Raw genomic sequence first — 25,000 nt, forward strand, 5'->3', positions numbered from 1 at the left:
GGAATTCCCCGACCTTCCCCACCCAGAATATCTGTGCTCGACCCATGGCCCTGGCAGGAGGCAGGAGCAGGCATGACTTCTGGTCTTAATACTCTTGAACGGGCTGGGGCTTTGCTGCAGAGTGGGTCTGGGCAGGAGGGTGCTCTGATTAGCGACAGGGACAGGTGTGGATTAAGAACGCTTGGGACTCTGCCCCTGTTTGTGGGGGTCGGGGTGGGGGGAGGGAGGGGCGGCGCGGGCCTCAGCTGGCCTTGGCTTTTCCGAGTATCAGTTTCCATAGCTGTAAAGTGGGCCCATCCTGCTCGCCCACGCAGGCCTGCCTGCGTCGTGGTCCAAGGCCTGTGCCAAGGAGCATCGCTGGGAGGTGGCTGCTACGAGCTGGCGGAGCAGCTCTGTGCCCTCACGCCTTCCACGCAACTGCCAGCCTTTGCCACCGTGGGAGTGGGGAAGCCCTTCTGCTGAGCCCCCGAGCTTTCACGGATGCCCCCGAGCTTGACAAGCCCCTCCGGCTCTGGGACCTGCAGACCCCTGGTCCAAGGGGGCCCCACAGCTGCATCCGACAGCTGCTTCCATCACAGGGGCCCCGTGGCCGGGGCGTCTCCCCTCCTCCACATCTGACCATCTGACACACGGGACGGTGGAGTGGTTAAAAGCCTGAGATCTGGAGCCAGACCGGCTGGCTTTGAACCCCAGCTCCTCTGCTTCCTAGCCGTGTGACTCAGCCTCCTGGGGCCTCGGTTTCCTCATCTGTTAAAACAGAGGGTAAAAGAGCACTGACCTCAAAGGGCTGTCATGAGGATTAAATAAGTAATTTGTTTAAAAATCAAAGCCCCTCTGCTTCTACTTCCTAAATGTCTTGTATTCATTCCCTCTTTTCCTCCCACCCCTCTGGGCAGAGGACTCCTCCCAAACCTCCTTGTTTCTCACGATCCCCCCGCAACCCCTGACAAATCCAGGCTCCACAGTGTGGCCAAGGTCATCTTTCTAGGACTCACATCCAACTGGGCTATGCCCCTGTCTAAAACCCTTCTCCCCTCACATCTTCCCTGCCAGGAAGTGAGGATTCTCCCGTCATACAGATGAGGAAATGGGGTTCTGGCGACGGAGGTGACTGGCCCATCATTCACTGGATTTGTACGGAACTCCCACCACGTGTCAGGAGCCATGCTGGTGGGTCCAGGGCCACAGATTGGCGAGGGGGGAGTGTGAAGCCAAGTTCAGGTCTGTCCCTTTCTGTAGCACATGCCACTCCCAGCAGGGCTTTGTCCCTGGGGCGCCCTCACTCTGAGGGCACAGTAGGGGGACCCAGGCCCAGCCTGGGGAGAGGAGATGGCCATCCTCAGAGGAGAGGGCACTCTGACAGGCTGGAGGGCAGGGGAATCCAGGGCTGGGCCCTGCAGGAAGTCGACATCAGATGAGCAGGGAGCGGGCCCCAGGACAATAAGCTATGCCGGGGCCTGGGGGCTCAGGAGGGAAGCCTATCCTCCTTCAGGAGCACCTGGTGCTGGACAGCTCCTGGACAGGCTCTGTAGGTGGAGAGCAGGCTGGGATGGCTCTAGCTGCACTGGCCCTGCCATCCTGGCATTGCAGGGCAGACACACCAACCCCTCTCCATCCTTGGCCTGAGCCTCGCAGTCTCTCCCTCTCTCCCAGTGTCACGGATCTCACCTAGGCCCTGATTCATAACCCTGCCAGACCTCCCTGGGCCATGGCCCAGCCCCCCAAATCTGCCGGACATCCCCTTCAACCACTTAGCCCACCAGTCTGCCTTCTGGCTTTTTTCACGATACACATACCAGCGACTCCTAACTGAGACCTCCAGTGCCTCCCCTCGGGTCTGAGTAGCCCAGAACTCTGGGTACTGCGGATGCTTATAAAGCTTCCCCAGGCCTTTTCCCAAACAACTGAACTCCCAGCCTGGCTGATCTCCAGGCACCTCAAACTCACCACATCCAAGTTCTAATACATCCTCTTCCTCCAACCCCTGCTTGTCCACTGCTCGAGTCTCAACATGCAGCCCGGCATTGCCCCACCTGCTCCTCTGCCCCAGTAGCTGGCAGGCCCCTGAGCCCCAGGGGGCCCCGGGAACGACCCCCTTTTTCCTGTCCCGGCCTCCACTCTGCCCTCCCTGCCTCTTGTCCCTCTACAACACCACATGGCTTGTGGCCTGTCTTCTCTACCAAACCGTGAGCCCCCAGCTGGGTGTTATACCCGCCCCCAGGTGGGCCCTAGACACAGAGGGTCGGAAGTGTCTAGAGAATGGAGCCCAAACCCTGCTTCACCCAGAGGAGCCAAAAGATGCTATACTGCCACACACTGCTCTGCCCAAACAGGTGTGGGCCGTGACCTCCTCTATATGTTGAAGAGTCACCCCTGCTCTCCCCTGGGACAGAGCCCAGCCATAAAAACAGACCCACCCAGGTGGGGAAGAGAAACCTCCCCAGTTTCCAAAGCTGCCGCCGCCCCTCCGGCCCCACGTGGACAGTGAAAGAGCAGGAAGCAAGGCAGGCTCTAAGACTGGACCCGAATGGCATGGGGACAGCTGCCAGAAGGCCCAATATACCTAAACTCCCAATTCCCTACAACCCAGAATAGACAGGCAGTGCAGGAGGTAGAAACCAGATTCTTGTCAGAGAGAAGTGGTTTGGAAGCCTGGCTTGTTGGTTGAGTGACTTTGGGCAAGTCATTTCACTTCCTTGAATCTATTTCCTTCTCAGCAAAATGGGGATAATAATAGAACCAAACCCCCAGGGTTGTTGTGAAGATTACATGAGAAATGCCACAGAGGCCCTTAGCCTGGCACGAGTCAGCTCGAAACCAAATGCTCAGCCCTGGGGGTCCAGGCTCCACCTGAGTGAGACCCACAAAGTAGGGAGGAGGGGTCTAGAAATTTTAGACAGAGTTTTCACAGTAAGGGTAAGAAGAAAAGCATATGCATTAACTCTTGATTCCTCAGAACCATTCAATTATCCCGCATCAGGATCTCCTGCCCATCATCATTCACGCCCTCTAGAGGGGGAGAGGAGGCAGTCTGTGGGAAACTGTCTCTGAGAACCCCATAAACGCCCTGAACCTTGCCACTGCCCCCACGGCCAGACCTCCTCCAAAGTTCTTAGAGCTGAAGGGTTCTAGGTCACTCCCAGCCGATGGCCTCCTGGATGGAGCAGGGAGGCCAGGATGGAAGAGATTTGTTCAAAGTGGGGGGCAGGGTTGGGGGGTGGTTCAGATCACACCCCCCAACAGAGGCAGCCAAAGTCTCTTAGGGTAACCAGCCCCTGGCTCCTCCGTTCTCTTAGGGGTGCCCATTCACCCCATGCTCAGCGACCTGTGTCGGAGGGGGCAACTCTTGCTGGTCACCCAGCTAGGAGGTAGGCAGCACCATCCCATTTTACAGGGTAGATAATGGAGGCTCAAAGGGCAGAGGTAGGGTTCAATCCAGGTTTGACTCCCAGCCCTGAGGCTCTCCCCTGCACCAACTGGCCTACCCTTGTCCACGGTCACTCCTGGGGCTGTCCAGTCAGCCCTGCGCGGCTCCTGAGGGGTCCCAGTCATTGCAGACTTCTCCCCCTGAAGACCTCACTTCGTGGGCTGCTGGGGTCCCTGCCTCTGCCCGGTCTTGGCCCGCTGGTTTGGCGCGGTGCCGGGCCCCGCGCTGCCCGCAGGTTCATCAATGGCCGAGGCCGAAGGGACTGAATGGAGGGCATGAACCCGCCCCTTCTTAAAGGCGCCGTCCTCTCCGGCACCCTCAGCGATCCTCCCCCCTACCGAGGGCTGCAGGAGAGTTCCCGGGGTGGGCGGGTCGAGAATGGAGACCGTGAGAAAGAAGGCCTGGGCCAAATGAAGGGCGTGCCGGCCCAGCGACGGTGGTCTGGATAGGGTCCCTCCCGTGGCCGGCCCCCTCCTTCCTGGTTGGCCCTCCCCCCGCCCCCGCAGCCTAGGGAAGAGACCCCAGCACTCCACCACCACCCCCAGCCCCCAGCCAGAGACCCCTCCTCCAGGGGCCCCGCTGCGCTCGCCCCACCAAGGGGCCTGGGCCCTGAGAAGGGGCCTGGGCGCAGCTGCTCCGGAGGCGGCTCGGCCCCTCCCGCCACTCCCGCCCGGCCCGGGATGGGGGTCGGAGAGCCGATCCCCGCCGGGGGCGCGTCTCCTCCGTCGCGCTCCCTCCCACCCGCGCACACAAAGACAACACGCGCGGACCGGGGCGCGTGCGGCCGCGCTCCCCAGAGCAGCAGTGCGCACACACACGCGCGCCCTCAGGGACGGATGGAGTCCGGGGTGATGGACGGGTGGACGAGGGAACTGAGGACAAGCAGGCCATACCTACAGGCGCGCAGCTGTGGCCGGGAGGGCCGGGGCGCCGGAGGAGCGCTGCCCGGACCGCGGCCGGCCTCCCGGGGCCCGGCGGCTCATGGCCAGCGGGGGGTTCGGGGTCCGTCCGGGAGGGAGCTGGCGTTGGCGGCGGCTCCTCCCTCCGTCGTCCACAACCTCGAAGGCTCGTGCGCTCCTCACTGGCCCAGCGCGGCCCCGGCTCGGCTCTCTCGGCGGCCGAGCCCCGCGCGCTCCGAGCCCAGCCCCGCGCAGCGCGCGCCCCGCCTGCTCCCCCTCCTACCCTCTGCCCGTGCGGCGCGCGCCTTCCCGGCCCCGCCCCCGCCTCGGGCTCGGCCCCCTCGCCCCTCGCAGGTCCCGCCCCCGCCGCGCCCCCCGCCCTCAGCACGAGCCTGTTCGGCGCCCGCCGCTGCTGCTCGCTGCCTCCGGGTGGCGGCGGTGGCGGCGGCTGGGCTGCCGAGCCTTGGGGCCCAGAGGGGTTAGGAGATGGCTTGCAGCCGCTGCATTTGGGGCGAGAGTCCGCGGCTGCCGGGTCTCGCGGAGCAGGCTGCAAGCCAGGCTCCGGAATCCCCGCCGTGCAGAGGCGTCCCCCGGAGCCGGGGGTGGTGGCCCCGGGAGCGTGGCGGGTGGAGGCCGGGTGGGTGGCCTGAGTAGTAGGGTAGTGGGGTGTATGGGGCGTGGGCTCCCGGCGGGGGCCCCGGACCCTCCGGCGTGGGGACAGTGGGCGTCTCGAGAAAGCCCAGATGTCGCAACGGGAGAAGTCAACGTCTGGTTCTCATAAATCCCAAGGGCGAGCACCACGCCCCCTCCCCCCAGCGCTCCGGTGCAGGAAATAGCCCCGGGGCTACAGGGCAGGGAAGACCCGAGCACGGGTCCCACCTCCGCACCTTCACAGTGATGGGGACACTGACGCCACCCGGGGAGGTCTTCAGAGGTCACACAGGGCTGATGGGGGGGAGGGGAACACAGCGCTGTCTTCCTCACCCCTGCTTGGTTCTGCACCCCCAAAACCCGGGGCATAGGTTAGGGCAGATCCCAGTCTGGCTGAAAGAACAAAGACTGCTGCTGGCCTTTGCGAAAGCTTGTGGACTAACCCCTGGGGAGCTGGGGGCCTCCAGGAGGCTTCCCAGAAGAGATGGAGGGGCTCCAGCAGGCCTGGAAGGCGCCCAAGAGGAGCAGAAGGGCATCAGTGTGTTAGGGCTGCTCAGAGATGAGACCTATTGCTTGCTCCTTGGGGGGTGCCGGACTCCTCCCCTCCTCTCCGTTCTTGCCCCTGCCCCAGGCCCTCAGCTCCCACAGGCAGTTAGATCTGCGTCTCCCTGCCTTTGCTAAACTCTCTGCAGCCCCACCTCTGGCCGTTCTGTGATCGACCGTGGTCTCCCTGCTAGCTGGGAGTGCCTCCCTATGTTGCCCTCCCCCACCCATAGTGACCTCTGACCTTTGTAGAGAGCTCTTTAACTTTTCCCAAAGCCATTTCGCATCTCTAATTTCCCAGGAAGCAGGACAGGCAAAGAAGGTTTTTTTCCCAGTCTTGTGGATGGAAAGGGTGGGGCCTAGAGAGGAGCGGTGGGTTGGTGAAGCTGGAGACTGCCCCGGAGTCCTCACCTCCTGCCCGCCAGCCCTGGGCTGCCCTCCACAGGGGCTCTAAAGCAAGGCAGGCCTAGTCTGAGGCCCTGGTACCCGGCCCCTACCCTTCCACACACAGACCGGCTGCTCTGTTGCCAGGACCTGGCTAGCAAACACTTAATGAAAGCTTAGGCGTGGACCAAACACCATTTGGAGCTGCACAGAGGCCTGGACATCTGGCTGGGAGCCTGACCTATGAAGGGGGCTGGGAGGCTTGTGGGAGCGTAGGGGTGGCTGCGTGACCGCCTGCAGAGTGGAAGAGAGGGAGGGAGGCTCCACGCTGCGCGGCCTGGCTGTGGACCCCACCCTCATGGGAGATGGGAGAGCCTGGTCCCCCAGTGGACTAACCTGGGTCCGAGTAGTGGGCTGAGTTCCACTGGTGGGCTGTCACTGGCCAGAGAGGGTCGTGGGGTGTGGAGCCCTGGGCAGGACAAGAGCGCTGATCGCCAGGGAGGAGGAAGTGAGGGGGACTCTGACCTACGAGGAGGAACTGGTGGGAGAAGTGGAAGTGGCTGGGGTGGGGAAAGGGGTGGGGGAGTGATTAGCCAAGAGTATAGCTCTGTCATGGGGACAGGAGTGAGGGTCAGGGAGGAGAGGTCTATCTGGGGTCCCCGAGGGCAGGAGGCTCTGTGGCCTTAGAGGACGTTCCGATGGGACAGATGACAAGGGACGCTGGGGTGGGACCCCAAAGGGGACCCCTGGAGGCACAAACTCTAGAGCATTCAGGGCTACAACTCAGACAGGGCTAGCATGGGGGACTCTGGCCTGGCGGAATGCAGGGTGGGAGCTGGGTGTGGAGTCAGTCTCATGGGCCACCTGGCCAGTGGGATAACGCCAACCGCCACAGACCAAGAGGAAGCCCTCTGTCTGGGTGGGAGGGTGACCCACACCAGTGGGGCTGGCTGGAGGCCAGGTGGCCTAGAACCTGTGACTCAGGGGTGTCCCCATGGAAGCCTGGCACGGGGGGCTTGGTGGGCATGGGCTCTGCAGTGCGTGGCAGGCAGGGCCCAAGGGAAAGGGAGAGTACACGGCTCCAGGGTACACAGAAAGGGAAGCAGGTGTTCCCTAGGAGTTGATGTCACACATCCAACCACAGCCTGACAGGCAGTTCTTAAAAAAGGAATGGATTTCTCTTTTTGATTGGGTTGTCTGCTCAAGAGAACTCAGACAAGGAATTCCCTGGCAGTCCAGCGGTTGCAGCTCCGCGCTTCCACTGCGGGGGGCACGGGTTTGATCCCTGGTTGGGGAACTAGGATCCCACATGCCGTGCAGTGTGGCCAAAAAAAAAAAAAAAAAAAAAAAAAAAAAGAGAACTCAGACACTGTGGGTTTGGGTTTCCGCAAAGCTCTGGACCCACTCAGGGAATTCTTGGGGATGAGAAAAGGGGGAGAGGCCTCCCACGTGTGGGGGACAGTGCCCCATGCCAGCAGAGCAGCTGTGAGGTCCAGCCATAGCTCCCGGGGGTGTCGCTGAGGGAACCCGCCCACCAGCCTCCTGCACCTTCAGAGTTACAGAGGGCAGGACACCGGTGTGGCTGCAACAATGTGTTTATTCAAAATGTGCAAAGCTGAACATGCAAGTGCAAATCTAAGTTAGGAAGATCTGCCAGTGGCCCCAGGGTGGCCATGCTAGGATGGCCCACAGCCAGCTCTGCTTGGCCAAGAAGCACTTGGGCCCCTCAGACCAGTCCTTGGGTCTGAAGAGCCTGGGGCATGGGTCCTCCTCCTCACCTAAAAGCCAGAATATCTTGCTGAAGAAGAAAGCAAAAATCATAGTGGGTCTAAGGGGCTGGGAGGGGGTAAGAGAAACTATCCTGCCCTCTGGGGCTCCTTCTCGTCTTGGGGTGGGGTGGGGCCATGACAAAGGCAGGTGGCGAGGCTGAACTCAAAGCCTGCTGGCCTGCAAGGAAGGGTTTCCATGCCTTGGTGGGATGGTGATGGATCCTAGGGGAGCCCAAGGGGATCCCGGGGCCTGGCACAGAGAGGCCCAGGGGATCCCAACTGGATTAACCACAGCCGGAATCAGTGGGAAAGCAATATCACGGCTGGAAGGTCTCTGCCACCAGGGCTAGTGGTCAGGCTGCGGGTGACACCCAGGCTGGGTCACCAGCCTGAGATGGGCCTGAAGGGGTCCCTTTGGCTCAGTCTGGCTTGGCCTTGGGAGCTTTCTGGATTTAGGGAGCCGGATGTGGCTGAGACCATCTTTTAAGGGAGTCCAGGGAGACCTGGGGACCTCTGGCACTGTTGGCTGGAGGGCAAGGGCAGTCTACGTTGGGGATTCTCCAGGGAAGCCTAAGCCATTAGAAGCAGCTGAACAAGCAGGGGTGGGGAGTGCAGCCATCACTGTCGTGTCGGGGTAGCCCCGGGACATCACTGCCACAGGTCACCGGCTGCCGCCCCGTTGTCATTCTCGTGGAACTTGTGCAGGTGGTCGGCGAACCTGTGGGTCACAGAAACCTTTGCTGAGGCCGAGCGTGAAAAAGAGAGAAATGTAGGGGGTGGTGGGGGCCATGGAGATCTCCAAGGGGCGTGCACCTTGTGCTGGCGTGGGGGCCGGGGACAGTGGGCTTGGCAGGGGCCGTGGGGTGGACCAGATGGGGCCAGTGATGGAAGGCTGGGGGAAGGCAGGGAACGTAAGAACGCGGTGGTGCTGGGGGCCGAGGGTGGGTCCTCACTTCTTGGCACAGAAGGTGGCACAGTCTCGCTCCACGCTCTCGCTCCACGCCAGCTTGTAGAGCACCTGCCCAAGGAGAGACATGGTGAGCTGCCTGGGCCGCTCACGGCCGCTCCTGCAGTCCACCTACGGCCCCCGGGCTTGGCTTCCCGACACGTGAAGTTTCTCGTGGCCCAGGCTCCAGGATGGGTGGGCCTTAGAGATGCCCTCGGGCCCACCGGTTTCACAGATGGTCAGACAGGCCTGGGGATGCAGCTGCCCTCCCTAATGTTGCTGGGTGTACCACTGGCAGGCCCAGGGCCTCCTGGGCCCTGGGGTCAGAGTTGAAGCCCAGGCTAGCCATGTAGGGGCCATCGTGACTGCCCTCGCTGGGGGTGGGGATCCCTGAGGCTGGAGCCTTCCCTAGGCATGCCCTACCCCCACCTCTCCCCACACGTGGTGGACGCGCAGGCATCGCTAGGCCCCTGCGTGTGCTGTGCTCACGACTGGAATGCCCCTCTGTACCCGAGGAGGTTCAGCTCAAGATGTCCCTTCTCTGTGCAGCCCACCTGGCTATCCCTCAGTAGAGTCAGTTAGACCTGTTTCCCCGCCTGTCAGCCTCCCACAGCGGCCCTTCCCTCTACCAGGCCCCTCTGGGACTGGGCCCTGGGTGGAGTCAGCCGGGCTGCTACCCCAGCCAAAGAGCCTGAGGGGTGGGCTTGTGGCCCTCAGGGTGGGATGAGGCCCCTGACGGGGAGAGAAGTGGCCAAGAGCAGAACGCTGTGCCTGGGGGTAGATGCGGGGAGCGGGGTGAATGCATCCCCGGCCGCGCCTGGACACTCACCAGGAAGACCAAGCAGTGCAGGAATAGTGTGTAGAAGAAGCCGATGGTGCGGGCCATCTTGTTGGAGAGAACCAGCCGCCCCTGGGGAACAAGCGAGGCGTGAGTAGGGATGGGGCAGGCCTCACCCACCCCTGCAGGGCTCACCCATCCCAGGGCAGCAAGGGGAGGGAAGGGCAGGCAGCTGGCCTTTCCCTCCAGTGTTTAGGCTGGGAACTTGGGCCACAGGAATTCTAGGGAATGGCGCCCCCTGCGGCACAGTTCCAGAACCTACCATGAACGCCGCTGCTGTCCCGGAGTGGGAGGGACCCTGTTTCGGGTCGCATAGCTCCCCTTGACGGAGGCTGTGAGGGGCGGTGGGGTCCCTGGGGCTTTCCAGACTGGGCTGGAGGGCAGGTGACAAGGTGCCCAGAGTCAGAGGCCCAGGCCTGACGCGGCGGGGGCACGGGAGGCGGGGACTCACCATGCTGAGCGTGGCCTTGTCCCAGGGGCTCAGGCTCAGGTATTTCCGCTGCCGCTCCTGAAGGAGGAGGAGGATGAGGAGAGGGCCCCAAAGGCTCCCCAGCGCTCCAGCTCACTGCAGAGAGGGACCCTGCCCTGCCCTGCTGTCCCTGCAGAATTCCGGGGGCCTGCCAGGGGCTCCCTGGCGCCCAGCCCCACTCAGGGTGACATCCTAGGCTCCCCCAACCTCTGTTTGAACAGGGCCAGTGACGGGAGCTGCCGCCCCCTCTGCAGTGGCCGATCCTGCCTCCAGCAGGAAGGTCTCCGGGGCAGGGGGAGGGGGAGTTACAGGCTCCCCGCCCCCCACCGTTAAGTCACCTGACACTGGGAGCTCTTCGCTTGTCTGCCTGTCCCCCAGCGTGTGCGCCCACCGCTAACCCGGTCGCTGTCACACACCCTCCCATAGCCCTCAGCATGTGTTCCTGGCACTCTGGGCCCACCCCGGGTGGACCCCGGGCCTTCACGGTACCAGAGCGAGCCTGGGGGCCGCCCTGGTGGTCTGCTGTGTCAGGGTGCAGTGTGGCGGCTGCCGGGTGAGACCGGGGCTGGCGGGGGGGGCGGGGGGGGCGGTCTGGAGGGAGGCGGGGCCAGGTGAGCTGGTGGCGGCCGGGTCCACGCACCCGCTTGCTGAAGGAGGAGAAGGGGTCCAGGCGCTCCTCATACTGGGTCGAGTACCGCAGCTCTGTGTCGTCGCTGCCGCCGCCCTGCGAGAAAAGGAGGAGGAGAGACCCCTGTCACAGTCAAGGGACCCAACAGGAAGGCCAGGGCCGAGGACTGCAGGCCGACAGCACATAGGGAACCCCAGTTTCCTCCTTAGCACGGTGGAGGCGGGGGGAAGGCCCCGGGTGACAGTGTGACATGGATGGTGCCACGTGTCCTGGGCAGTGCCCAGGGTCAGAGGTCTCCTCCTGGGGTCAGGGCCACGGCGCCTCAGGGCAGGTAGGGGAACTAAGGCCCAGAGCAGGGCTGGAATGTATAAGACGGACAGGGCGGGGCACCGTACAGGGAGGTGCGTTTGGAGGGGCTTCGCTGGGAGTGTGCAGGGTGGCTGTGGAGCCCAGGCCAGCACCTGGGAGACGAGGGACCCCCAGCCCCCACAGCGGGCCACCCACGGTGTAGTTTGCGCGGAGGCTGGGCGCCCTCTGGTGGCCTGAGAACAGCTCCAACCGGTGGTTTGGGGCCCAGTGGTGAGTCTTGTCCCAGGGAGGCCCCCAACCAGCGTGTCACCAGCGTGTCACCCCATCCTTCTACTGCCCGTCTGCCTCCGCACAGTCTCAGAAGGCTTTTCTTGAACAAGGTGGTCCCCTGTGAGGCCCGGGGGCTGAGAGAAGCCAGGGAGGGCCCTCCCGGCTCAGAACAGAGTGGGTAGCTTTCTGTTGCATTCTCTTGATAGGTTTTTGGAATGTTGGACCAAATTCTGTTGTTTTGTGTTTTAATATAAGTTTAAAACGTAGGAATTCGCCCGGCCCAGGGACTTCCCTGGTGGCGCAGTGGTTAAGAATCCACCTGCCAATGCAGGGGACACGGGTTCGAGCCCTGGTCCGGGAAGATCCCACATGCCGCGAAGCAACTAAGCCCGTGCGCCACAACTACTGAGCCTGCGCTCTAGAGCCTGTGAGCCACAACTACTGAGCCCACGCACCACAACTGCTGAAGCCCATGTGCTCCAGGGCCTGTGCTCTGCAAGAAGAGAAGCCACCGCGATGAGAAGCCCGCGTACCGCAACGAAGAGTAGCCCCTGCTCGCCGCAACTAGAGAAAGCCCTCGCGCAGAGACGAGGACCCAACACAGCCATAAATAAATAAATAAAATTAAAAAAAAAAAAAAGAATTCCCCAGGCCTGTCCTGTATGTTCAACATCCCTGGGGTTAAATTCCCACATCCTGGGGTCAACTAATGGGTCACCCCCATTTCACAGAGGAGTCACCGTGACTCCTGTGGGCCTGAGTCCTGTGAACCCCTGCCTCTTGCTGGACCTCACCACCTCCTGGCTGATTCTGATGAACGAACCTCCATAAGGGCTCCACTGTGGGAGGCTCTCCCCAGCCTAGGGAGGACAGCTGGCAGGCACAGGGGGTGGTGGGGGGTCGGATGCCCTCTGAGGGCCCCCAGGCCAAGTGCTACCTAGCAGGTCACTGCCCCGAACCCTCCCGCCTGGATATGCCCGGACCACCTCTCTCCCTTGCCTGGTACACCTGGGGCTGAACTTGTGGAGGGCACTTACCCGGCCAGGGTAGCTCTGCAGGAACTTGATCTTCTCGAAGAGCTTGATGTTGTCAGCGCGCAGGCTGTCCAACTCGCTCTGCAGGGCTTGGATGGTGTGCTGCGCCAGGCGGTTCTCCTGGGGGCAGGCAGGTGGGCGGGTGGGCAGGTGGGAAGGCCAGCAGTGGAAGGCGTGTGGGGAGAGGCCTCTGTGCTGGGACAGGTCCTGCTCTGTCTACCTGGAACCCCTGCTTGGCCTGGGGCCATGTCCTTGACCTGCCAGCCTCTGCTCAAAGCTGCCTGCTTTGGGGAGACCCCGCACCAGGCAGAAGTCACAGTTCTTGGATCACTTTCTTCATGTTGTTTGTTTATGGTATTATCAGCTTAAAAATTATTATCGAGATATAATTCATATAACATAAACATTACCATTTTAATGTGTACGATTCAGTTTTTTTGGGTATATTCACAGTGTTATGTAAATTAAATATTTAATTCCAGAATAATTAATTAAATTAAATTAAATTAATTATTCTGGAATTAAGTATTTAATTTAATTTAATTCCAGTATACCTGGAATTAAATTAAATTAAATACTTAATTCCAGAATATCTCTATCACCCCAATAAGAAACCCCACACCCGTCATCAATCACTCCCCATCCCCTCCTCCCCCAGCCCCCGGCAACCACTAATCTACTTCCTGTCTCTATGGATTTGCCTATTCTGGACATTTTGTATAAACGGAACCATACAATACGTGATTTTAATGTTTGCCAATCTAGGGGCAAAGTGAAATGTGAACTCATTTTCCAACCTATTAAAATGCTTAAATAGGTGTTTTCTTCACACTGCGAAAAATTCAAAAGGACCAGAAAAGTCCATGGTAGTGTGGCAGTTCCTCAAAAAATTAAAAATAAAATGACCATATGATCCAGCAATTCCACTCTGGGCATACACCCCAAAGAACTGAAAGCAGGGACTTTGAGATAATTTGCCTGACCATGTTCATAGCAGCATTATTCACAATAGCTAAAAAGGTGGAAGCAACCCAAGTGTCCATGGAAAGATGAAAGGATAAACAAAATGTGGTCCATCAATAGGATGGAATATTATTCAGCCTGAAAAAGGAAGGCAGTTCTGACACATGCTATGACATGGATGACCCTGGAGGACATCATGCTGAGTGAAATAAGCCAGTCACAAAAGGACAAATGTTCTATGATTCCACCTGTGCGAGATGCCTAGAATAGTCAAATTCATAGAGTCAGGGTAGAATGGTGGTCACAGGAGGACAGGGGGACGGAAATGGGGAGTGAGCGTTTAGTGGGTACAGAGTTTCAGTTTGGGATGAAGAAGAAGATCTGGGAATGGATGGTGGTGACTGTTGCCTAACACTGTGAATGTACTTAATGCCACTGAGCTGTGCACTTAAAAACGGTTAAGATGGTAAATTTTAAGTGATGTGTCCTTTACCATGACTTAATACAAGTACATGGTAAAAAGTCTAGATTTTTAAAGCAAAAGGTAGACTATTATAAATACTCTTTCCTCCCTCTTTGATCTCATTTGAAGACCTTCTTTTAAGGGCTGTCTAGCCTTCCACAGTGACTGTCCCCTGTCCCCCAGGGGCGTGTGGGTATTCCCTGTCCACTGTCCATGCAGGCAGCTGTGGGGGGAGCAGTCCTGACGCTCTTTCATTTGAAGCCTCTTGCTCCAGAGCCCACATCACAGAGGGTCCCACTGGATCTGGTCCACCCTTGTCACTGGACCAGCACCGGGCCTGGCCCGCAGTGGGCGTTCAGCGAATGTCTCCCTCCCCAGGACCTCAGCCTGGAAACGCCATGGGGGAAGCTGTGGGTGCGGAGAGCAAGGGTCTAGACATTCCACCAACCACTCAAGCCGTGACTCTTTGAGAAGACGGAAATCTTCTTGACTCCTCCTTCTACTGGGAGAGTGATCGGGGGACCTGGGCTGGCTCTGTGGGATGCAGGGGGTGGGGTGCGGGGTGGGGGGCGTCTGCAGAGTCCCTAAGGAGGCACTGCGTGTGAAGGACCCATGTGCAGTCGGACGGTCACCTTTGCAGACTGGACTGCCCCTTTCCCTATGGGGCTCCTCCGGGAGGGCCACCAGCTGGATGCTTAGCAGCCAGCAAGCTCTCTCAGACCCCACAGAGCTCCTGGCCATCTGTACGCTGTTCCTGTTCATAGGTTCAAAGACTCTCTTCCCTGGGACCTGCCCCTGCTAACTCCCACCTGATTGAGATGTTTCTTCCTGGATGATGGTGACCACCCCCAAGTTGTCTTCCCGGGCCAGGCTTCTGTCCTGAACTGGCTGCCTGAGTGACCTTCTTACCATCCATCCTGGCAGTGTCGGTCCCCTGCTTAAACCCTTCGGTGGCGCCCCAGCCTGGCACTAGGGACCTTGCTTGGCGACTCTCTGTTTTGTCCCTGCACTCCCTTCCGGCTCCTTGGCCCCGTGTTTCCACTCACTACTTTACCTTGAGTGTCTGAATCTTCCTTCAAAGCCCTGAAAGCGTGGCATCACCTCCTCTAGGAAGCCCTCCCTGATTGCACAGAACAAATCTAATCCCACTGAGGTTTATGGTCTGTGACACATCTTTCTCCCCCAAGCCTGTGTGTCCTCTATGGTGTCCTCGGGTCCAAGGAGTGTAGGGGAGAGAAGGATGTGACTCACAGCCTCCAGCTCCTGGTTCCGGGCCCGGAAGCGCTCCCTCTGGCTGGAGATGATGGAGAGCAGCGAGTCCACCTGGCCCTCGGGGAGGGTGCTGCTGCCTGGTGCTGAGGGTCCTAGGAGGGAGGGGACAGTGGCTTGGAGTAGTGGGAGGCACAGCCCAGCAGTGGGCCCTCAGGTCACCAGCCCAGAGGGAGCTCTGGCCAAGTGCCATGGGGTGGAAGCCACAAGGTGCTGAGAGGTCGGGGAAGGGGGAGAGGGGCCAGGGGAGCAGCAAGGGGTGGGGCATGAGAATCGGGGCCTGGGGAGGGGGGTGTCCCTGAGGTGGGCCCCTCCTGCCTGCACTGTCCGAGGGCCAGGCCCCAGTGACCCTCCCCTTGTTCTATACTTGGATCTGAGACCCCTACATCTGCCAGACTGGGTCCCCACTTCCTGGGGAAAGCAAAGGGACGCTGAGGGGACTGGGTACCCCCTACCACCGCCACCATGTTCTGGCCCAGCAGCCCCGGGTTCTGGCCTCGACACACAAGGAGGCACCTCCCCTCCAGCCCTCTGGCTGCATCTCAGGGCTGAGGCCTCCCTAGGGAGCCAACGCCCACCAGCCTTCTGCGGCCTCTGGCAGGGACGAGGGGGTCAGGGTCCCATGGTGGGGGGGTGAGGCCTAGAAGGGCAAGTGGGGGGCCCACCCCCTCTTTTAGGTTTCTGCTGCATTGCTGGCGTCGAGGCCTGACCTTCTCTGAGGGAGGAGAGTGCTCTTTGGGGCCCAGGGCCCAGGCCGTACCACCTCTTTTCCCTTGCCGCCCTGCCCATCACTGCCTAGGCCCCTCCTCACCATAGAACAGGGCGGTGGCCTCCTTGATGGGCTCGGGGATCTTCTCCAGGCCGAGCTCGGCTGCGCCCTGCAGGTGAGAGGAAGAGGTCAGGGAGGCGCCTCCACACTGGGCATCGAGCACAGCCTTGCAGGGGGCCAAGCAAATAGGGGGCAAGGAGCAGGTGGGGTGGTCTGGAGGCAGGGGTTGGGCACAGCCGTGGCAGGACCTAGGAGGATGCCTCGTGTGGGCCACCGAAGATAAGGCTGGGCCCCAGCTTCAGCCCAAGGCCAGAGCTCAGCGGTGGGGTCCACACCGGGCCTTTTGGCCCTGATGGGCGTCAGAGGCCGGGCGAACCGGGCCCTGCCAGCCAGCCCGCTGTGTGGCCCTGGGCCAGCCCAGCTTCTCTCCCTGAGCCCCATTTCTTCAACTGTAAAATGAGGTGGGTGATGTGATGACGTCTGAGGGTCCTTAGGGCTCCCTGATCTCGGGGCCTCGGGTCCTCTAGCTGCGAGATGGGTGGATAATCCGGCCCCGCTTCTGCCTAGAGCTCCCAGGGCAGAGGCCCGAGCCAGGGCCCGGACGCAGGGGGCTTGGAGCCCTTTGCCCAGTGGCTGGGCATCCCGAATTGGGCCTTTGTGGTGAAGTGAGCAGACAAAACCCGAGGCTGTAGTGACAGCCCCCGTGGGGCTTGGGGCGGGGCAGGTGGACACCAGCTGCCTGAGGAACGGGCTGGCTTACTTGGAAAGCCGGTATTCAGGGAGGCTGAGAGAGCCCTGGGCAGGGGGTGAGGGGGCAGGGTCGGGGGTGCGCTCACCTCGGCGTCCGGCCGCTGGATGGACTGGATGGTGCTGAGGTCCTGCTCCAAGCGGGCGATCAGGACCCTCTGCTCGGCTGCTGTGGCCATGACCTCGGTGACGTGGACCTGCAGCTCTGCACAGCGCCCTGTGCCAAAGGAAGACGTGGCCGTCAGAGGCAGCCCGCTGGGACCCGCGGTGCTCTCCCCGCTCTGTGCCCCCCAGCCCGCAGCCTGCGCCCCTGCCCGAGGGACCAGCATTAGCCCAGCCGGCAGGGGTGGGGCACTCCTGGCATGAGCTGCTCATGGAATTCTCTGAGTAGCGGAAGGGGCCCGTGTCAAAGATTTAGGAGCAAAGGGCAGCCCCCTCCCCGGCTCCGCTGTGACCAGCCCCCCTCCCTCTCCAGGCCTCACTGCTTCCGTCAAGCAGGGCAAGGAAGCTGAGCCCAATGAGCCCCAAGCTTCTTCCAGGGCTGATGCCCTGGGATAATGACCAGAGAGAGGCCGCGGGGGGTAGGAGTGGGGAGAAAGGTAAGGGAGGTGCAGAGGGGGGCAGGCGGCCTCCCTCAGGCCGAGCCGGGTCTGGGGGGTGAGGGCTCCCACTGACACCAGACTTGCTCGGCCCCCCGGCCGACAGGCTTCAGCGCAGCGTTAGGGATGGGGCAGCTCCCCCAGAACTCCCCTGGCCCACAGCCCCGTCCCTCTCTCCCAGCCCGGTGCCAGGTGGCGTCTTTACAACAAAGCGAATTCAAAATAATTCTGTGTGGGGACTTTCCTGCCTTTTTGGAGGGTGGGAGATTTTGCCGAGTCTCCCAGCACAGTCCCCGTGGGTGCCTTCAGCTGCCGTCGGCAGGGAGGACAGCAGCGGCCTGGCAGCTGGGCAGACCCGAGTTTGAGGTCTGGCCCTACTTCTGGTTGGCTGTGTGACTCTGGGCAGCGACTTGCCCTGTCTGGGCCTCATTTATAAAATGGCGACAGTAAACCCTGCTCAGAGCCGCAGAGAGGGTAGCCGAGGCCTGAGGCCTGAGGCCTGAGGCCTGAGGCCTGGAGTGCTGTGCTTTGGGGGTTGACTGTGTGGCCACCAGGGGGCACTGTTGCCTCAGAAATGCCCCAAGTGCCCCTGGCACCGTGGGCAGTGCCAGTAGAATGGCCCCCGGCCCTCCGGGGCAGACTCGGCCCTCAGGGGGCGGCCTGCTCACCAGACAGCCTCACCCCCCCGCCCCCCGCTCCATCTCCTGGGTGCCTGCTGCACACCCAGCTCTTACACACCTCCCGACAGCCCCATCAGTCAGCTCAGATGATTTCCATTTTACAGACGGGGGAGCCGAGGCTTCCCGGCCTGGGACCGTGCAGACCCCAGCGTGTGCACCGCCGACTATGTCTGAGCCCTCCCCGCATCAGGGCCCCCACTGCTTCAGGCTCGGGGTGGATTTCTTCCGTCAGACACCACTGAGCTCCTTCTGCACCTGGCGGGTAGGTGGTGTCGGCCGGAGTGAGGGGTCCAAGGTGGGGCTGGGGAAAGAGGCTGGACCTGAGGGCAGGGCTGGGGTGTGGAGGGAGGGCCGTGGGCGGCAGGGCTGGGGTCTGGCCTTCAGCCTGAGGGCCCTGGGCGGCCTACAGGAGCTTTAAGCAGACCCCAGAGGGGAGAGGCCCAGAGAGGCCCCCCGGGCGTCATCCCCCGCCGGCCTGGGCGACGGGGCCTTGGTGAGCGTACACACGCACAGCGGGAAGGTGGACAGGAGTCATGGTGAGGTGTATGTAGGGAGAGGGCATCGTTATTAATTTTAAAAAATTGAAAAACAATTTTTTTTTCCCACCGTGCCACACAGCACGTGGGGTCTTAGTTCCCTGACCAGGGATCGAACCCACGCCCCCTGCAGTGGAAGCGTGGAGTCCTAACCACTGGACCGCCGGGGAAGTCCTGAGGGCATCATTATTAGAGGTGAAGGGCCTGGACCGAGGGAGGGGACAGGTTCAGTTCTGGGCACTGGGCGTCCACAGGGACAGCACGCGCAAAAATGGCTCTGGGTGGACAGACCCCCCCCACCCTGCCCGGGATGAGTGGAGGGTGTGGAGCCCAGAGAGGGCTCAGGTGGGCAGCCTCCCACCTTGAGGGATGAGGGCCCCGGGGACAGAAGGGACAGGGCGGAGGTCGGGGAGCCCGTGGAGAGGTGGCCTGCTGCTCAGTCCCGGGACGTGTGCGCGCAGCGTGGTTCCGAGGGGACCCAAGCACGGCACAGACGTTGGCTGAAACGTCAGTGAGACGAGTCCTCGGCAGGCCCCTGGGTAAGGAGCGGCTTGCAGCTCCAGGAGCCGACCCTGGGGGCGGGGGAGACGAGGGGACATCCGGGCCGGGTTCCCTGCGCGTCCGTGCCCGTGTCTGGTGCTGGGGGGGTGGGTACCCAGGTCCCTGCCCGTGCACACGTGACACTCTGCCGTGTGAGGGCCCTGCCAGCAAGCCCTCTGTGCTAGGCTGCCCCAGCCAGTGGGCGCCAGGCCACTCGGTTAAGCCGGTCGGGAGGGCCTGCCGCAGCCGCTGCTGCAGATGCTTCCAGGCAGCGGGTGAGCCGCTCAGGAGACGTCCGGGGGTGCACGGCTGAGTGCTGGCGGGGGCTGTTCCTCAGGAGGTGGCTCTGGGCGAAGCTGAGGGCTGGCTGGCGCGCCCTCACGGCGGGCGTGGAGGTGGCTGCCCGTGGGGCACCGGGAAGAAGCCGGGCAAAGGCGGGGCAGCGGGGGTGACGGGGCAAGGCTGCGGCCAGGCCCTGGGCGGGACCCGCCACCCCTCACTTCCTTCCGTCTCCTCTGCTGGGGGCGGGAACACGCAGACCAAGATTTGCGATCACGTCTCTGGGTGGCCACTTGGTGTCAAGGGAGGGTCCTGAGCTGGAGTCTGGCGCGCCTGGGCTCGAATTCTGGCCCTGGGGCAAGGCAGTAGAAGGCCCTGGAAAGAGTCGTGACCCCCACTGTTGCGGAGAACCCGGGAGGGTAGGCCCGTGCTTGGAAGTGGGTGCCCATTCCAGATGGGGAAGGGGCGAGTCACCGGGTGGCTGGGCTACGGCAAGTCTGAAGCGCTAGTGGAACGGCTAAGGGGACGTGTATGGCGGGGAGCGGGACCCACAGGCTGCAGATGCAGGCTGCGGAGACCTCGGGGTCCTGGGGTGACTGAGCGCCCAGCAGCGGACATGGATGCCCCGAGCGTGCTGGGTGAGAATGGCCGGAACTTCTGGGGATGCTGACCTTTTCAGGAGGGTCCGGAAAAGACCCGGAGAAGAGGTAGCAGGAAGCAGGGGAGGGGATCAGGAGGAAGCGTGTGAAGACACCAAGTGGAATAGGGACCGTCAGTGAGTTAGGAGGGGTCACCGGGGTCTCAAGAAAGGCTGGAGCGTTCGAGCAAGGTAGTGGCGGAGGTGGGGAGCACGGACGGACGCCAGATGGGGGTGGCGGCATGCTCAAGAGAGGGGTTTTTCAGGAGGATGCTGCAGGATGGAGTATCTGCCCCCCGGGGAAAAGCCTGTGCAGAGGGAGAGGCTGCGTCTTGGAGGGGGAGGGGCAACAGAGGGAGGGGCTTGAGCGCGGGGCTTGGGGCTGGGGCGGTGGAGAGAGACCCCTCGCCTCTGAAAGGCGGCCCACGTCAGGTGGGTCCGAGACAGCCCCCCTCCCCTTATGAAGCTTTATGGGACCTCGTCCTTCTGGGAGAACCCGGAAGGGCTTTCTAGGGGGTGCATTTCAATTTCACAGAGGGGAGAAAGAAAGCGAAGCGACGTCAAGGTCAAGACTTAAGGAGGCAGGACTATAACCGCGGGTCAAGGCCTGGTTTCTGACTGCAGGACGATCAAATGCAGAAACGTACCCCAATCGCGATCGGGTGGTGTCACACCCAGGGCTGTCCCGAACGCGGGGGACCCCTTTATGAAATCAGCCACCTGCGAGCCAGGCGGGAGCCCTGGAGGGGCTCAACGTGCACCGTCTCTCTGCCTGGAGGGGTCTGAGGGGAGGTGAGCCGCTAGCACACCCGCCCCCTCCCCACCTCTGTGCCCGGGTGTCCCCACGGGTGGCCAGAGATGCCTCCCCGTGCCTGCAGGTGCCAACGCCTCGCTCTGTGCGTCCTCAGCAAGTCCCCTCCGTGTCCTGCGGCCCTTGCTTCTCCCCACGGCACGCCAGCACAGTATCCTCCCATCTGAAACGCGCACCCTCTCATTCTCTTGACCTCTGACCCCTCCAGCCAAACTCCCTGAAGAAGGTGCCTAGTCTCGAGTGTCCACTTCCGTACACCCTCCCCGTCAGACTTGGATGCCCACTCCCCCAAACTGCCCTCGCCAAGGTCACTGACGACCTCACACCTCACTCCGTCCTCATTTCTCAGCCCTCATCTTACTGACCCATCAGCACCTGTTTCCAGGGCACTGTCCCGGGCCTCCTGCCCTGCTGGCCACTCCTTCTCGGGTTGCTTTGCTGGTCCTTCTCCCCTCTAAGCTCTGAACGCTGCTGCACCCAGGGCGCCGCCCCTGCACGCCTTTCTCTCTCCTCTCATTCACTCTGGCCACCTCGGGTGCCGTTTATAAGCCGATGACCCGCCAATGCATGTACATCTCTAGTCTACTCCTTTCCCTGAGCTTATCCTCCGCTTGGCTGTCTAAGTGACATCTCAGACTTAACGGGTCCGAACTGAAGCCTGATCGCCCCCCGCCCCACGGTCTGCTTCGCCCCAGCAGGAGCCCCAGTCCCATGGCCCCAAGAGGCGGCATCCTCTGGGCTGAGAGGAGCAGAGCAGGCCATTCTTCAGTGGCTCAGACCAAACCCCTGGGGCCATCCTTGCCCTTCTCCAACACGCCTTACATCTCATCTGTCACATGTCCTGCTTTTGGCTTTCTCTTCCAGACAGATCCAGAATCCAATCAGTTTCACCACTGCCACCACCTGGTCCGGGTCGCAACCTCCCATCCGGATCGTGGCAACAGCCCCCGCACTGGTCTCCCTTCCTCCACCCTCACCCCTACGATCTAGTCACGAAGCAACAGCCAGAGAGCCTTTTAAACAGTAAGATCAGACCACCCTCTGTTCAAATCCTACAGGCCCCCGCATCCCTCAGAGTAACAACAGCCAGAGCCCTACCAGGCCCCACCTGCCGCGCCTCCCCCTTGCCTCTCCGACCTTGCCGCCCCCCGCCCCTCCCCTTGGTCACTGTGCTCCAGCTGTACTGGTTTCCAGGCACGTTTGTACCACAGGACCTTTGCACTTGCTGTTCCCTCTGCCTGAAATGTTCTTCCCTTGGGCGTCTGTGTGGTTCATTCCCTCACCTCTGTCAAGACTCTGTCCACATGTTACCTTCTTAGTGAGGCCTACCCTGACCACCTGTTTAAAACTTTAATTCCTCCACTTGCTCTTCCTGTCCCCTTGCCTTGTTTTTCTCCCATAACACTTAGCACCGTCTAAGTGGCCGTGTGATTCACTTATTCATTTATTATGTCTATCATCTTCCTCCCCCCACTAGGAGGTCAGCTCCTTGTTTGTCTCCTGCTATAACCCCAGCGCCCAGAGCAGTGGTCCACAGTGAACCCTCAGTGTGCGATTCGCTGGAGGACTCCGCCCAGCAGGGAAGCACCATTTCTTCTAGGTGGGAGGTTGCACAGGGATCCCCAGGCCTGCAGGGTCTCCCAGGTTGGGGCAGAGGTGGCTGGGCACAGGCGGCAGGAGCCTGGCAGGGCCAGCTGGCCTCTGCTGGACCCACCACCTGATAACTGCTCAGGCCTCACCCGGATCCCTCCAGGCTGTGCCCTGGCATTGGGCCTGCAGATCTGCCAGCACAGAGCCCCAGGGTGACCCTGCACCCCAATCAGTGAGTGCATACTTGCTGGGGGGCTACAGGGGTTGAGGGGCACTTCCTCCCTGGCTGGGGCCCTGTCACTCCAAGTATGGTTGCAGACTCTCTCGGCTGCACCTGAATCCTTCTTGACAGCAGAGAACAAGCATCACCCAGTGAAGCATCCCTCCAGACTTGGCTTTGTTCTTAGGAACAGTATGGTCATCCCCCCCCGCCACCCCCACCTCGCACGCCCTACCCCAGCACCGCGGCTTCCTGCTCCACTGACCCGCCAGGTTGTCGCCCTTCTTCTCTGCACGTGCTGCCCCTCGATTTGGGTGTCCTCCCTGCCTGTCCATCACAAATGCCACCTCCCACGTCAAGGCCACTCTGGCGAAATCTGCTAGCCTTTTCCCAAGTGCCCACCAACGTCACAACAGTTCTCCCCAGCCCTCTGGGTTCTCACCCTGGCTCCCCACACGTGGGCCTGCAAATTGCGTGCCCCCCAAATCCAGCATCTAGGGCCATGGAGGAGATAGCAACACACCCCAAGGCAGCCACTTGAAAGCCCTTTGAAACACAAGCAGACCGGATTGCTGTGGACGACTCACGCACTTTAATAATTACATCATCGTGTCGCCTTACCCTGTATAAACCTGCAATTCCCCAGTGCATCAAATAAGGCACATAATTTTGCTCAGATCCACTTAACCAGAGAGAAAGGAGAAAGGCCGTGCACAGGGAGGCTGAACGCTCTGCCTCCGTGGGGACAGCACCGGACTGCAGTCTGGAGCTGGCCGTTTACAAAAACAAGAGTCAGCCCTGCAAAACCACGTGCAACTGCTGTTCTGCTTAATTAAATCTCACGGCAAAAGCACTCGGGGAGATCTTCTGGGTAAAAAGAGTTTGTGCTAAGTGCTTTCTTTTTTTTTTTTTTTTTTTTTTACATTGTATCTTTTAATTTAGTTAAAGGATCTTTAAAAAGTGGGGGTGTGCCTAAACTAGAAACAGTAAAGGTTCCCAGTGAGGTTTAAGTTTCTCAGCACCGAACTGGGAGAGCCTTACTGGTTTTATGCCAACTTCTCCCATGGAGGGTGGGTGGGCAGACATTCGGGGACAGCTCTACACGTCCACACCCGAGTGACGGGTTGAGACAGGGGCTGCTGGGAGCCCCTAGCACTGGTGGGAGACTCTCCCTGCTCTGGGGTCTCCTATGGAGGGGAAATTGAGTCTCGTTTAGCTCACGCTTCTGTATCATGTGTGGGAGCTTCACATGCTGAAACCTACACATCAAGGCGCAACGAACTAATATACTCCCCCCACCCCACCAGGCATACATTGGTGAGGATGGCAATTCTTTTCCAATCCTGTAAATCTCGAGACGAGAAGCCTCCTCGGTCACAAGCACGTGGACCACATAGCGGCCAACTCTGCAGGGCTCTCCCACCTCCAGCCCCGAGCGCTGGCTGGAGAGGCCCTTTCTCGGGAGCCCGATCATTCTGGAAGCCCACAAGACACGGCTGCCGCCTTCCTCTTCCCACCCATTCGCCTGCATTCACAGGTGCCCTGAGCTTGTCCTTCTTCACATCACAGGAGTCAGGGACAAAGCCAAGACGCCCCACAGAGCAGGCTGAGGCCAGGCCGCCGGCGCCACACCCTACACGGTCGCCTGCCATTCCCGGTCCTCACAGGCCTGTGAGACTCGCGATGGTGCCCCCGTTTCACAGACAAGGAGGCGGGTGCCAGGAGGGCCAGCACTTCAAAGGTACCCGAACGGTAAGGGCGACATAACAGCAAGCAGAGATGCAGGCCCTTACGGAGCACGTACCGTGTGCCCAGACGGAGACCTGAGGACAGCAGGGCCTGCTGGTGCCCAGGTCCCCGCGCGTCCTACCCCCGGCCCAGGTTCCTGCCGACACCTGCCCCGACGCCACACGCGCCAGGAAGCACGGGGAGGCAGTTCCCGGGGTGCCCTTTGGACCCAAAATGCAAGTGTTTGCTGCTCCTCCTCAGGCCAGAGTCCTTTAAATAAAAACGACCCACACGTTCTTGTGTTTGTATAAAAGATATTTACTTCAATTATCACACCTACGGTGCTAGTGAATAATAATAATACATGGTGTGAGTTTCATACAGTGATATTGCTTCTCCATATCATATAGGGACCGTTGTACAGTGCTGAGAACAAACATCGTATGGCTAACCAAAGACAGACGGGACACGCCCAGGGGCCGACGGGTGCCTCCCCCACCCCCATGCCAGGCGGATCAACTTTTGACTTACCGTGTCGAAAACAAATAGCAGAAATAAAATGTTACTAGAGATGGCTCACAGCAACACAACAGAGACTTTTCTCAAAGCTATTTGTACAAAAATGATGGGTTTTTTTTTTTTGTTTTTTTTTTTTTTGGTCAATTGGGTCACTGTGAAGATTAAAAAAAAAAAAGTCTGTGATTGCGAGTATGAACAAATGAGCTCTAAAAACATCTAAGACTTAGTGCATTACAGAAAATATAAAATACTGCTAAAATGTAAGACACCACAAGACACGGGGTGCGGCGGGGGGGGAAGCTGAGCTTATTAGGAGTCATCTGGAAGAGGCCCGCCGTGCGGCCGGCCGGCCTGTGCTGTGTTAGTTAGTAGTCTGGGCAGGAGCGTGGCCACCCGCTCTCACGGCAAGTAGTTTATTGCACAATCGCAAAGAGCTAGGTCTTACTCAGTGGAAAGGGACGTGGGGGACACCGCCTTTTCTTT

At 60.6% G+C, this 25,000-nt stretch overlaps 1 protein-coding gene across 1 annotated transcript; it reads right to left on the minus strand.

Annotated features, from left to right (window-relative positions):
- Positions 1–7,481: 7,481 nt before the first annotated feature.
- On the minus strand, positions 7,482–16,722 carry LOC102973174 (protein CASP). Its single transcript, XM_028486764.1, has 9 exons — positions 16,468–16,722; positions 15,674–15,740; positions 14,845–14,957; positions 12,171–12,287; positions 10,567–10,650; positions 9,909–9,965; positions 9,449–9,529; positions 8,627–8,691; positions 7,482–8,391 (listed from the first exon to the last, which is right to left on the minus strand). Exons 1-9 carry the CDS (start codon positions 16,705–16,707, stop codon positions 8,322–8,324), a joined length of 894 nt encoding a protein of 297 aa, XP_028342565.1. The 5' UTR covers positions 16,708–16,722; the 3' UTR covers positions 7,482–8,321.
- Positions 16,723–25,000: the final 8,278 nt, after the last annotated feature.

Source organism: Physeter macrocephalus, unplaced genomic scaffold (genome assembly GCF_002837175.3).
Source record: "Physeter macrocephalus isolate SW-GA unplaced genomic scaffold, ASM283717v5 random_1169, whole genome shotgun sequence".
Lineage (NCBI taxonomy): Eukaryota > Metazoa > Chordata > Mammalia > Artiodactyla > Physeteridae > Physeter > Physeter macrocephalus.

Coding starts and splice junctions, on each gene's coding strand:
- LOC102973174 (XM_028486764.1), bottom strand. CDS start 16,707: ATGCTGGTCCCTCGGGCAGGGGCGCAGGCTGCGGGCTGGGGGGCACAG. Junction 10,651..12,170: donor TGCAGAGCTACCCTGGCCGG/GTAAGTGCCCTC, acceptor CTTTTCTCGCAG/GGCGGCGGCAGCGACGACAC. Junction 9,966..10,566: donor TCTCCTCCTTCAGCAAGCGG/GTGCGTGGACCC, acceptor CTCCTCCTTCAG/GAGCGGCAGCGGAAATACCT.